Genomic DNA, 13754 nt, shown 5'->3' with positions numbered 1-13754 from the left:
TCTCATCAGTACACTTGACATAGCCTCTGGCTATGATAAAAAACCGGGTCACCCAAAAATAAGTTTAAAAAATAATAGTAAATTAAAAGAATATAAAGGGATTGCGAATAATCGACGGATTTCAACAAAATAGAAAATAATTAAAATTTAAAAGAATTAAGCACATCCGAAAATAATTCTTGACAATTGTAGATAACTGAAAAAAAGTGAAAGAATTTCAACAGTTCAATTAATTCTGAAGAATCGAGTGTGAATTCAAGAGCAGCGTGAAGAATTTAAAAGAACAGAAAACAATTTTAAATAACCCAGGATAATTCAAAATTGTTCAAAAGGATTCTAAAGAAGTCTGAATAACTCAAAAGTATATACTACATTTAAAATAATAATTCAAAATAGTATAAAAAATTTTTTAATGATTCGGGATAACTAAAAATGTTTTTAAAGAATTCTTTTGAAGACTAATTGAAAGGATTTTAACAGAATTAAAAAATTGAAAATAATTCATTACAATTGAAAGGAATTCAAAAGAATTAAAGAATGTCCTTCCAAAGGCTTGGACAGATTTCAAAAGACTTTAAAATAATCGGGAATAATTCTTCTAAAAACTCAGAAAGGTTTCAAAAAAAATTATGAGAATGCTGAATAATTCCTAATAATTGTAAGTATTCCAGAAGCATTTCACAGAATTATTTCTAGAATTAAAAGGAATTCAGGATGATTCAAAAGACTTATTCTAAACGCTAAACAAATTCAGAAGAATTCTAAAGAATCTCAAGGATTTCAATATAGTTCAAAATAATCGACAATTATTTGAAATGATTTTAAAGAATCTAAAAGAATTCTTCTGAAGACAGAATTCAACGGAATTAAAATTAAAATTTAATTAAAACAAAGTTTAGTTGGATTCTTTGTTTTATTTTCAGGAATTCTATACATTACCAAAACAAAAATATATAAACAATTTAAAAGAATTTGAAGGAATTCAAATTTAAAAAATCCTTTTAGAGAATTGAAAAGAATTCAAACTAATTGGCACTGAATCTGAAAAATATAAATGACATCAAAAGAATTGAAAGTGATTCTTCTAAGGGCTTTAAAAGAATTCTCCTAAAGACTTGGAAAGAATTCAAAATCATTCTTGATAATTCTAAATATTTCTTAATCATTCTGAATAGTTCAAGAGAATTCAAAATACCATCAATTTTCTGAAAGGATTTGCTATATATTTAAAAGAATTTAAGATAATTTGAAATAATTCAACAAAATTCACAATATAAAATAATTTAAAACAATTCTCCTCAATACTTTAAAAGTATCGAAAGAAATTAAAGGATTTTTTCTAAATAATTTAAAAGAATTCCAAAGATTTAAAAAAATGCTAAATAATTTTGAATAATTTCAAATAATTAAAAATAATTTTTAAAAATCTAATTTCTTAAAAGAATTTTTCTACAGACTTCAAAATAATTAAAAATAATTTGAAATAATGCAAAACATTTCCAATAGATACAAAATAATGCAACATATGCAGGGGCGTCGAAAGGATTTTTTTTATGTGTGCACTCGCCGAAAATATTTTCAAAAATAGAAATTTAAGATAGGTATTAGGTTTATTTCATTATTAGATTTAGTTATTTTAACGGTGGGGCTCCGACGCCCCTGAAAATTTGTATTTCAAAACAACTCTTCTTAAGACTTCAAAAGTATTGAAAGGCATTCAAAGGATTTTTTCTAAAGAATTTTAAAGAACTCTTCTAAAGATTTCCAAGGATTTTGAAGTTATCCTTTTTTGGAATTATATCAAAAATATATAAGGAAATTAAACAAATTTTTTTAAGGGCTTTAAAAGAATTTAAAGGAACGTTTCCAAAGACTTTGAAAGAACTTAATGGGTTCTCTGTATAAATTTATTGAAAGAAAAGTGACTAAAATGATAATGAACTACTTTTAAATCATAACATTCAAAATTATTTAAATAAATTCGATGTTTTAACGTACATCAAATTTTCATACCTGCAGTTGGAGTTGCAAAATGCGCAGCAAATTCTCGAAGAGAGAAAAGCTCAAATCCTTGAATCTATTGAAAAAAAGTTTAAAGAAAATCCTCCCTTTGAATCAACGGAATATATCTCAAACAGTGAATGTATTCAGAAATACTCGAGTCTTAATTCATTTTCTCTACAAAGAATAAATATAAAAAGAAATATTTAAGGTTGGTGAGAAATAAAAAAGTCAACAAACTAGAGGTTTTATTTTTATTTCACTGATAGAATCGATGAAATAATATATATTAATATAATAGTTTGTCTAGGAAAAAAATCAGATATTTTAAATATTTTTTTTAGGTAGCAGTCAATCAGAAATTAAACTTTTATCTTCATTTCAATATTACACGTTTATAAATTAATATTTTATTAGACTTCCGTTTCAGGATCCGTGAAAAAGGCCCGCGAATCAGAGAGCGACCCGCTTCATCGACATGGATGTATGTATCACGCCCCTACTCATTCTCTGATTCGTGGGCCTTTTTCACGGAGCACAACTCTCATTGGGCGGGTGCGTGTGAGATCGATGAAGCATTTTGGTTTGATACACAGGATAATGAGAGTGAGAGTCAACTGATGATGTGAGAAAATAAGAGAGAAAGGAAGTTAAAATCAGCACGTATGAACTTTGAGATTAAGAGTCGAACCGGAAGAACAAGGAGAAGAGGTGTTGGGGGCTTGATGGGAGAGGCTTGATGTGCCGAGACGGTAATTTAAAGTAAATAAAGGCCCTCTAGAGAAGAACACGACAATCGTTAAGTGAAGACGGATTGGTCGAGGCGCGATCCGGGATAAATCCTCTCGGGCGCTAGTAGTGGGTATGGAGGTACGGAATACAGCTGGTAGGCTGTATAGTAGTGTTCAAACGGAGTGCACGCGCAAGTGGTATGACGACTTTCCATGCCGGAACGTGTCTGAGGATTAGTGGTGGGAGAACATTATCGCGGCCTTCTCTATAGGATCCTTGATGATGGCTGAAGCCGCAGAGAAGAAGAGAGAGAGAGTGAGGGTGTTTTCACACGATTGCAGATCAGCAGATTGCATGCAGAAAGTCCCCAGGAGTGAAAGAGATGGGAACTGTATGTTCTGTTATCTATTCCTTTCACTCCTGCGAACTTTCTACAGGCAATCTGCTGATCTGTAATCGTATGAAAGCCCCCTGAGACAAATCACAGAGGGCGCGAAGCTTGAAAGCGTTTATGCTAGTATAAGCAGCGCGGAAGAGATACAGAGATTTTATAGAGAGACAGAGTTGTGAGCAAAAAATGGAACAGCGGGATGATTGTGGACGGTAAAAAGAAAAAGAAGATGGAGATTTGGTGGGAGATGATAAAAGTGGAATGGGAGAAAGAGAGCGAGGGAGCTCACCTAGAGAGTAAGAGAGAAAGGGAAAAATTAATGGAGATGGCGAAGATACACCTTAGCGTCTTAAGCACAATCAGTTGGTTGAAATATCGCAGGGCAGTAAATGTGGCCAATAAGTATTTTGTGCAAAAATATTAGACTCGCAAGAGTTCTTCTGTTGTCTAAGAATTTAAGTTTCAGTATTTCATTCACAATTTCAAGGTAACTAGTCTATCCAGAGATTTTCAACTTGAACGCAATCGCTCGAAAAAAAGATTTTAAATCGACTGAATTTTCTCCTCATAAACTTTTTGATGCGGGGCCCATATTACAAAGGCGTATTCTAGTATAGGTCGCACTGAGGACACAAAACGCTGCTCATTTGTTCTGTAAAAGTAAGATCACCGCCTAATATTATGCCAAAATCAATTATGCTTGTATTTGTCTAAAGGGCAGATCGATTTGTGTGATCCATTTGTTTGAAAACATTGACTGATACTATTTAAATCCTTTTGTGGGAGTTTTGCGTCCTTAGTTGATGTTAACATAGAAAATAATTTCAGATCGTCAGCATAGAGCAAGAGTTTCCCGTAAGTTATTACTCTAGTGATGTGATCGATAAATATGATGAACAGTATCGGACCCAGGTGCGAGCCCTGGGAGACTCCTAAACTGGGGCCCTAACTATAAGATTCGAAGCATCTACCTGGTTACCTGAGTCCATACAATTTGATATATTGTCTGTAGACTGTAAGGTTAATTACCGTGAACCTGCGGAGCGGAAACCATGTTGCTCATATATCAAAATATTTTTAAACCTTTTATTATAATAATATTTATTATCATTATTATTTGAATCAATTCGCTGTTTTAACGTATACAAAATTTGCATACCTGCAGTTGGAGTTGAACAATTTCCAGAAAATTCTCGACAAGAGATAAACTCAAATCCTTGAATCAATTGAAAAAAGTGGAAATACGCAATTCTCAATTTTTTTTACAAAGAATAATTATAAAATTATATATTCTAAGTTCATGACAAATAAAAAATACAACAAATTGTAAGTTCTCTTTTCATTTCGCATGTTTCAATTGGTCTAATAATATAGTATAATAGTTTGTCTAGGAAAAACAATCGAATAATACAAATATGTTTTTCTAGGTTGCAGCCAGTGGTAAATTACATTTTTATCTTTAATTTGACCTTATACGCTCATAAATTAATTTTGCATTACATTATAATTAAAATATATTCCTGACATTTAATATATTCAAATAAAAATCAGCTTTGGAGCTGCTTTGAAGTTTCTGAGTAATTAAAAATAAATTTCTCAAATATATAAAAATACGGAAAGTATTTGCAATTTTTGAGAAAAAAATCAAGACAATAAGTGATAAAGTTTGGGGAAATTACTATCTCAGGAGCTATAAAAGAGAGTCTTGAGGTACAGAGATAAGTATTTTGTGTCATGAGTAAACAGTTTTTTAGTATTCTCAACAAAGAAACAATTTCCTATTTAAAACTTAAGAGCGCTTAGTGGAAACCTGGGGCGTAGAACAGATGGTTTTCCTAAAGTTCGATTCAAGTGTACACAAGATAATTCAAAAAAATGTTACAAACAAACCAAATGCAAGAATTAAATATCAGTGCGCGAAGTGCATGATAGAATTGTGATCAGGTGTATAGCTTAAAATCCAAAAAGTATGTGCATTGATAAGAGAATAAAGGCTTAATTAGGATAACACATCGATTTTTTAAATTAAATCACCAGTTACATGTAAGATAATGATCCGCTTTTGGATCACAAATAGTATTATACATTATTTTTACATTTATTAAATTAAATTAGTGGTGCAACGAAATATGCTGTACACTAGGGTTTAGATGCACTATTCTAAAATTTGCCATGATTTGGCGGCGGGAACCTACTGAAGTTTCATCAAACTCTTCGTGGCTCGTTATGGTAACGATGCTGCTTAAAATGTTAATTTTCGCCCATTTTTTATAAAAGCGATCATAGATTCTAGCAAAATTATGTAAAGACTCCAATATTGCCAAAATATCACCAACCTGATGTTGATAAAACTATTTGCTCTTGGGTTGGCATAGGTTCGTAGGCATTATATCCTGTTCTTATTATAATTCGTCTCTGAGCAGGGAAAGTGTATCTTCGAAGTTCGAACATTCTGTGCGGATTTTTATTGGGCATTAGCCGAAAAATTAAGATGTTTCAGTCCACATCCATACCCTGCAGGACCAGGAAGCAGAAGTAGAATGAATGCCGCGAGAAACACCAGGAATAGGCTCGCCATTAGGCAAGGAGTCGAAGTACGAACTGCACTCTAAAGCAAGAAAGAAAGGATTAAATTTATTTTGGTCGTTGGCATTTCATGAACTGTTAGATGTGTGAAATGCTCTCAACTCATCAGTGAAGTGAACTTTGTTTGTCGTAATTTTTGCATTTGATTATTGGCAATTGTCTGTTAGTTACACCACTTCTAGTTTGATCTTTAGTCTGTCCAGCCTGTTATTCATAATTAACAGTAAGAAATAGAAATTTCTTTTTTTATACCATCAATTTTTACGTGCCCTGTTTTTGAATACGATGGCATCATGAATATAATTTTAAGACATTACGATGTTAAGAAACTGTTAAAAAGAATTATAGATGCTTCTTAAAATGGTTTAGAAGCCGTTTTTCGGAATAAAATTTACCCGTCATAAATGGAAATAAAGCTATCACAGGAAGAAAACGTAATTATGCTCAAGCTTGTAATAAACCATTAGCTATTGCTTTTTCATGCGAAATATCTCATCAGTATCTTTTTGGAAAAAATAGATGGTAGAAAGCGTTCAGACGCCTCTGGAATCGGAAAAAAAGTTTAAAATGAATTTATAAAATTACTGTGGACAAGTATTTTTTCTACATAAGAGTACGATGTAAGCTTTTATAATTTTTCTAGTTTAATAATCACGGCGGACCAATTGTTTACTGCAGACCACTTAAAAATTTTTGTAGTCATGAAGACGGATTTTTGTTTGCGCAAGAATTGAAACACTGGTTTGGAAAAGGGGCCTTTCTTTGCTGTGATGTGTTCCAATGTGACAGCTTCATGCGGCTAGCTTCAGTGTGGAGCGAAGGTAGCTCTGGACACTGATTAATTGACCCTTTTAACCCTGTGAATGATCTCCTCTGGATGACGCCTTGGGAACCTTCTTGTGCATTGTATTTGTCAGATGTCGATCTGTGGAGATTTAGTCAAGCAGTGCTTTGACAAAAAGTTGAAAAGCACAAGCAGGGCTTGTACAAGAAAAATAACTAAAACTTGTTGACCGAAAGTTGATTATTTAATTATAGTTCATTTGTTCATTGCGCCTTATTGATAGAGAGGAGTATAACTAATATCTAATAATTGATATGTCATAGCTGAAAACTCGTCATACAAGGGATATATAAATTGTGAAGTTGTTAAAAATATGTTGAGGAGTACAGCGTCGATAAAATATCAACATGAGCTGTTTTCGTATAATATTATGCACTTAGAAACACGGGAGGAGAGACAGAAGAATTTCCTAATCGTCTATACTTACTAAAATAGCGAGGATTCTAGTAAAATATATAAATTTTTGGTTTGTTCTACGTTGAATGACTAGAATACTTCAGTCACGTTAATTAAAAACATTAGAAGCATTTCCACAATCTTAAAAATTGGAGTCTCGATGAAGCCAACAGAGGTTTGATTATCAATGGGTTGAGTTTAATGAGAGAATTAGGCATGAAGACTCAAGTAGCGATTATTTAATAGAATCTTGGAACAGAATCGTATCCTTGCGTAAGCAATTAAGTCTTAGAGAGATGGATGAAACAAGAGGGTAGAAGAAGTCTAACGCGTGTGATATATTTTTACAGTGAACAAGAAAATTACTGTATTCCAATATTTCTTTAATTGCTAATCGCGATAGTTGTTATCTTTCAACGAGATGCGTATAATTAAAACGATGAACTTTTTTCAAAAGCTAAAAGTTCCTTACTATGCAGAAGTTCTCAAGGAGTTGAAGGTGGCTGGAAACAGGATGTTTACGAATGACCAAGATTCGATCTCATGGAAGATTCGTAATAGGAATAATTGAGAAGTTGTAAAATGACGAGGTCTCTAAGAAAAATCAATGTTGCAAACGGATAGCGTACAAGGCTTGATTATCAATAAAAATACATAGAAGTAAAAAAGTGTTTAGTTGCTATTTGTGTTTAGTTATTTGAATAATCTTTTCCCCTGCTTCATGGGCCACTGCTTTGCTAAGAAAGTAGCCATCTAAGAGTAAAGAACTACATAATCGTAGTTACGGACATTCTAGACATTTATTTGTCTTTCAGGTTACCTCAAATTTGGACTGCTGAAGTAGATTTAGCGGTTGTCATGGATGATAAGATGGATTAAACATCATAAGAAATGGTGATACCCTATCTGTCTCTCCTTTCTCTTTTTGTTACTCTGTACTGTTTTTCAAAAATCATAGCGTAAGTGAATCTTTTAAAAGCTTGAAGATTGATTTTAAAATTGATAACAATTTAATGCTACGTTGCTATACAGTGTATCTACTTTTTCTTTGTAATGTTTCTATTTCTCATTGTACCTGCTACTGCTTGCTTTATGGTTCATAATTATGGCTTGCTGCTTGCTTGAGGAAGCGAGAGAGAACTTCTATCACTTGCATCTATCAAATGATAGTGCTTGAGATAGCAGTGTAGCTTCAGGAAGACTTTTCTGCCAGGACCTGACTCTTGGGGAAAAATAGGCCCCCCAACGAGCCCGCCAAGGGGATGGAGGTAAACCATGAAGTAACTGTAAGCGACTCTCCCTGGTACATTTAAATGATATACCTTACCCATATTTCATATATCTATTATATTTTATAAATGTTTTATCCGAAACCACCTTGTTATGAGCCTCTAACCATCCGGGGACAAGCAAAAATCTCACCTACATACAGACACGGTCATAAAAGCAGTGGCTTCCTGCACAACGCGGGCGACGAGCGGATGAGATTCCCGTTCATGTCGTAAAGGACTCATGACCGCATCAGTTCGAATCAAGCACCAGGCTTAAATTCCGATACAATAGGAGGCATCTAACGATGCTTATATTAAACACGTGAGGTGCAGGCGCTAACCTGAGTGAATCGGTCTGTTCGTCCCAGGCTGGGTCGACTCCCATGAGCGCGTTTGACCACTTATAGAGACACTGGCGCAATCTGCAAGGAGGTGGCAAACTAAAGCGTATCCATGTGTTCGTGCACGTTAATGTGTATATTATTTAAATGTGTGGCAGGAATTCAAATTAGAGAAAATAAACGAATTCATTCAAAATTATACAAATTTAAGACGAAAAATGTGTAAATACTGTTTCCTGTACCATTTTTCGGCATAGATTTGTAAAATTTTGCAATAATTCTCCCATAAATGAAGAATTACATAACACATGAAATGTAACCTTTTTTCAACATTTTATTTATTCGCAATATAATAGAGAAGTGAAATCAGTGACATCCTGGCACAACACAAACATTGCAATGTACTTTAAATTTGTTTATTTTTCAATGTCCTGATTTCACTGATTTCATTTCATACGGCGAGACACAACTTTTTTGAACTTAGCAAAGTTTGAAGTTTGTTGTCGAAAACATAATCTTAACGAACACAAGAATAGCGGCGCTAAGATATTTTAAGAAAATATTACCCCCACTTGTGCCCCTACAGTAGAGCCATCTACAAGGAGGTAGATAACGACAAAATTATATGTGATCACACGCGCCCATGGGAGTCGACCCAGCCTGGTTCGTCCTATTAGAGCGGACCAGTATTGAAAATAGCCCGCCGGTATTCCTACTCCGTGGGAGAGGGGAGTGAGTAGGTACGTCGCCTGAGAAGCGAAAGGATCTTCTTCCTCTAGCTTGGCCGAGTGTATACATTTTCGTGTACTTTGTGAGAGTTTAACTTTTCTCAGCTTCTCGAGAACCCATAAATTGGATACATAAATTTGCACAAATATAATTCCACGCAGGATACTGACCAATAACGGAATATCCACAAACTGTTTGACGTATTCGCTTTCTCTCGTCTTCTAACGATATCCGTTTATAAATGTTTAAAAAGTTGAAAATGATCGAAATGGCGACGGTTTCACTGAAAGTATTTAAAGCAAATTCCCCCGATGTACTGTGAATTTGAAATAAAATATTTTTGACCTTAAAAACACAAATTTACGTTCCTTCTCAAGACGGTATATTGCCTTTAAAAACAACATGTTTAAGCGGCAAATAATTCGTTGGCTTAAGTGTGGACTTGCCTGTATGATTTGAAATGAAATCGGCTAAAATCACAATGTACTACTATATACATATTGGATATAAGTGTTTGTGATCAGATTTATGAACAAAAATTTATATTTACAGCGAGTAATGTGATCTCTTTTAATTGTTCTTTTGTAAGAACGGCTTACCTCTTCTGTTCGTATCATGCGCTTTCGGTAATGTTGTTTTCAACACTTCAAAAGTTTTATCGTTCATGCGGTAACAAGATTATAAGAAGAACGATATGAGAGCCTACAAGTACTCGTTTCTGTCATCCGCGCTTTCTGCTTCTTACAAGGAACCTCAAAATCCCATGAATATCACGAAGCCGGCAAGTAACTAAGGAATTACTCTAAAATAATAACAAAACTAGTTAAGCGGGCTCGTCCATAAGATGAAATGACAAAGTAATGTTTGGAAAGAAGAATACAAGAATATATATCCTTTATTGTTATTTTACGAACCAGGGCGGCTTACCCAGATTTTTGTACATTAATAAAAGAACGAATAAATTAGTTTACAATAGGTAATTCCTGGAAGGGCAGGAACTTCCGACTCGCGTTCTCAGCAACGACGTAGAGATATCTCTACTCCGAGGAACTTACGACTCCCCTTGTTCTATGGGGCGAACCCGCACCATTTTTCCGTCGCCCGCGTCGCTTCTCTGAGAAGGTTGAATCTCGATCAAACCCGCTCGGTCGCCACCTCCACCTTTCAGCGTCCAGGATACCATTGGCTGTCGGAGGAGCCTGAAAATCAAAGAGGACGATGGTTTTCAAATGTCTGCAAAAATCTGCAGATATTGTTATTTTCAATAATAATATTATGCGATTAATATTAGTGTTTTGTAAAGCGAGAATAGGTTGTATAATAGTTACCTTATTTATACGATTCTACGTAATGCGCCATTTCCATGTGTTTTACACGTTACAGCACAGCAAGATATGTAAATAAATCAATAAACAATATATTTTTTAAATTGAAAAATTATTATCAATTATTATCAGCGAGTTCATGTCGGCATCCTTTTATCACTTTTCACAGCTTTTCTGTTTCTAAGCCAAGTAAGACACGTCAGTAAACAATTAAAAAATTAAGAATACAAATCACATTTTTATTCTTATTTGAAATTCCCGCCAGGAAGAGTAACTTTACTGACAGTACACATGGTTGGTAGCACGATCAAGGAACGCTGGTCGATCAGCGTCAAACAGTTGTCGCTTTGGTCTCCATTCGTGTATTTATGTTAATACTTTGCTTTCATTTTTTAGCTCTTATGCGATTTGTTTCGAAAAATCATACAGCAGGCGCATATCCCACAGCCGTGGAACCCCTTTCGGCGACGGGAAAATATTCTGAGTGCCTTTTTAAAACCTCAAGACCGAATTATCATTGACCGCTAGTAAGTTTTGAGCGTCTCATAGATTGCACCATTTTTGTGCGCCTCGTTCCAAAAGCCTTAAACAAGAACAAAACATAAGACATATTGATATAATAAAAACACATTTTATTACATACATACCTCTTTCCTATAAGTAGGAGCAACGTTGAAAACCTGTCTATATAAAACACCCATTTTTCTCCGCTCCATAAATACGGACCGTGTTAAAAAAAGGTATCCGTATTATTAAACACCTAATTGATAAATAAAGTTTTATATCATCAAAGTTTGTGAATATGTGAGATAATACTTATTTGTGATACAAGGACCCTAAATAGCACTTTTCTCGGCCGAGTATTGCAATTCGCACGAGGCAAAGTGCGACTCAGTTGTCAAATTTCACTCACTATTTTTTATAGGTTTTTCATAGGTTTTTATAGTTTGCATAGAGTCTTAATCTAAAAACCTGAGAGTGAATTCGATCCAATCCACTCTAATCCAGTCCAATCGAATCAACTCTATCCAATCCATTCCAATCAAATGCAATTAATTCCAATTCAATTCACTCCAATCCGTTCCAATCCAATTAAGTTCAATTCAATCCACTCTAATCCGTCCTAAAATTAATAATTTAATATGTTAATTTTGTTTCTCTAATTGGTCTTAATGAAGAACATATTCTCGTCTCTCCGTAGCTCAGTTGGTTGTGCATCAGACCGGCAATCTGAAGGACCTGAGCTCATATCCCAGCGGAGCTAAAGAGCGTTTTTTTCACAATAAAAAAATTAATCAATATTACAATAATATTGATTAGGACCAAGTAGACAAACACAATTAACATATTAAATTATTATTTCTAATCTAATTCATTCCAATCCACTCCAACTTTTTCCATTCCAATACAATCCACTCTAATCCATTCTAATCCAATTAATTCCAATCTAATTAGATCTACTTGAATCTATTCCAACCTTATCCATTCCAATTAATTCAATTCCAATTAATTCCATTCCACTTTGATCCAATTGAATTCTCGAGACGAAGGACAAGTCAGACATTAGTTTTAATCACGCATGTTCTGATTTACTTCAAAGCGTAGACTGTCGCTAACTGGCGGGATAAAAAATAATGTGTGACTTGTCCCCCCTCTCGAGAATTGAATTGCATTGAATTGGAATGGAGTGATTTCGATTTAAATGAATTGGAGCGAATTCCATTGGAGTGGATGGGAAAGAATTGGAATTAAATTAATTGAAATGTATTAGGTTGGAATAGATATAAGTGGCTCCAATTGGATTGGAATGAATTGGATTGAATCGGATGCGAGTGCAAATTGAATGAAAATCGATCATCAGTGACAGGTCGAGAAATAGATGCGACAACTAATCATTCTTTCAAATTGTTCTAAGTATGTCCAGGAGAGTCCTACTGTTCTTTTATAATGTGGAATAATTTAAAGAATTACGATACAGAGAAAATTTAATTAATTAATTTAAATAACAAAGTATATGTAGAGCGTAAGAAGGTTGCTATTTTTTCACCCCTTTAATCACGGGAGCTCAATAATCGACTCCTTGCATTACTTATATAATAACTACATTATTATTTTATTGCAAATTATAAAAAAAATAAAAAGCAAAATAATCAAACGAAAACCAAGCAATTCGTAAGGAATTCAAGAACATCATTTGTCTTTAACCCGCCTTGAATGCGGGAAATCAAAAATCTTTTCCATGCTCTATCTTAATGAACCTGAATTGGTTTTCAAATAAATTCACAACGGCACACCTCTGACAGATCACAGAAATAACGTGGGACGCATATGATCCCCATTTGTCCCCTAATGTTTCGTGGAAACATATCTTTTACCATTACCCCATTTGTTGTTTGTTGTTTCTGTATAGTTGGTTGAGAAACCGATAAAAATGTATAATTAGTGAATTTGTTAAAAAAAACTATAAAAATATTTGTTGTAAATGTTTTCTATGCTTATATTATTCTTTAATGAAGAAAATATTCAGAAATGCGATATACCATAGTATAATTTATTTATAAAAACTACTGTGATGATTTATACGTTTCATATATTTCAACAACAAAATTACACAGGCCAACGAAAAAAAGGTGTCTGCACGAGAAAAGTGACTAGGCTACCCTTATGGATTTCGAGCCGCTGAATCCGAATATGGCCGCAGTTATTTTAATAATACCAGTATACGCGAAAATAGGCATATCGATATTATATTCTTAAGTGCAACGACTTGTGGAGACTTAACTTGTAGACAAAAAATCTTTCGTGTGCCTTCTATTTCCCCTAGCTTGGGTAATTCTAGGGAAATTGAAAGGCTTTCTCAGATTACATAGATTTACCTGGGAAAAAATAACAAAAACCTAATATCCTTTACAGTTTTGCCAGCGAAATCAGTTTCTTGTGCCGTGCAGACAACTTTTTGTTGGTGGCCTGTGGAAGGCTGATTTACCTCGGTATACTATGTCAAACCGAAGGTGCAGTTCCAAAGTTCCCCAAATTCGTATAGCTGACTACATAGCATATTCTTACCGGCTTTGATAAAACATCCCACGTTAACTTCAAGTACTACGATCCACGCATGTTCCGCGCAATCCTACTCTC

The 13754-nt window shown here is 34.1% G+C and overlaps 1 protein-coding gene across 3 annotated transcripts in view; it reads left to right on the top strand.

The window, feature by feature from the left end:
* The window catches only part of LOC117172020 (MORN repeat-containing protein 3-like), an 8041-nt gene extending 5332 nt beyond the window's left edge, over nucleotides 1-2709 (top strand). Inside the window, exons 4-5 of one of the 3 annotated variants that reach the window (XM_033359745.1) lie at nucleotides 2020-2212; nucleotides 2598-2659. In XM_033359745.1, the coding sequence (XP_033215636.1) occupies nucleotides 2020-2211 (192 nt within the window). In that variant the 3' untranslated portion in view covers nucleotide 2212; nucleotides 2598-2659. Of the gene's footprint in view, nucleotides 1-192; nucleotides 356-2019; nucleotides 2213-2597 lie in introns of those variants that run through there. The other 2 variants (XM_033359755.1, XM_033359763.1) reach the window with 2 other exon arrangements.
* Nucleotides 2710-13754: the final 11045 nt, after the last annotated feature.

The sequence above is a fragment of the Belonocnema kinseyi genome, chromosome 1 (genome assembly GCF_010883055.1).
Source record: "Belonocnema kinseyi isolate 2016_QV_RU_SX_M_011 chromosome 1, B_treatae_v1, whole genome shotgun sequence".
Taxonomy (NCBI): domain Eukaryota; kingdom Metazoa; phylum Arthropoda; class Insecta; order Hymenoptera; family Cynipidae; genus Belonocnema; species Belonocnema kinseyi.
The sequence above is the reverse complement of the archived record's forward strand: the minus strand, read 5'-3'. Positions and strand labels throughout refer to the sequence as shown.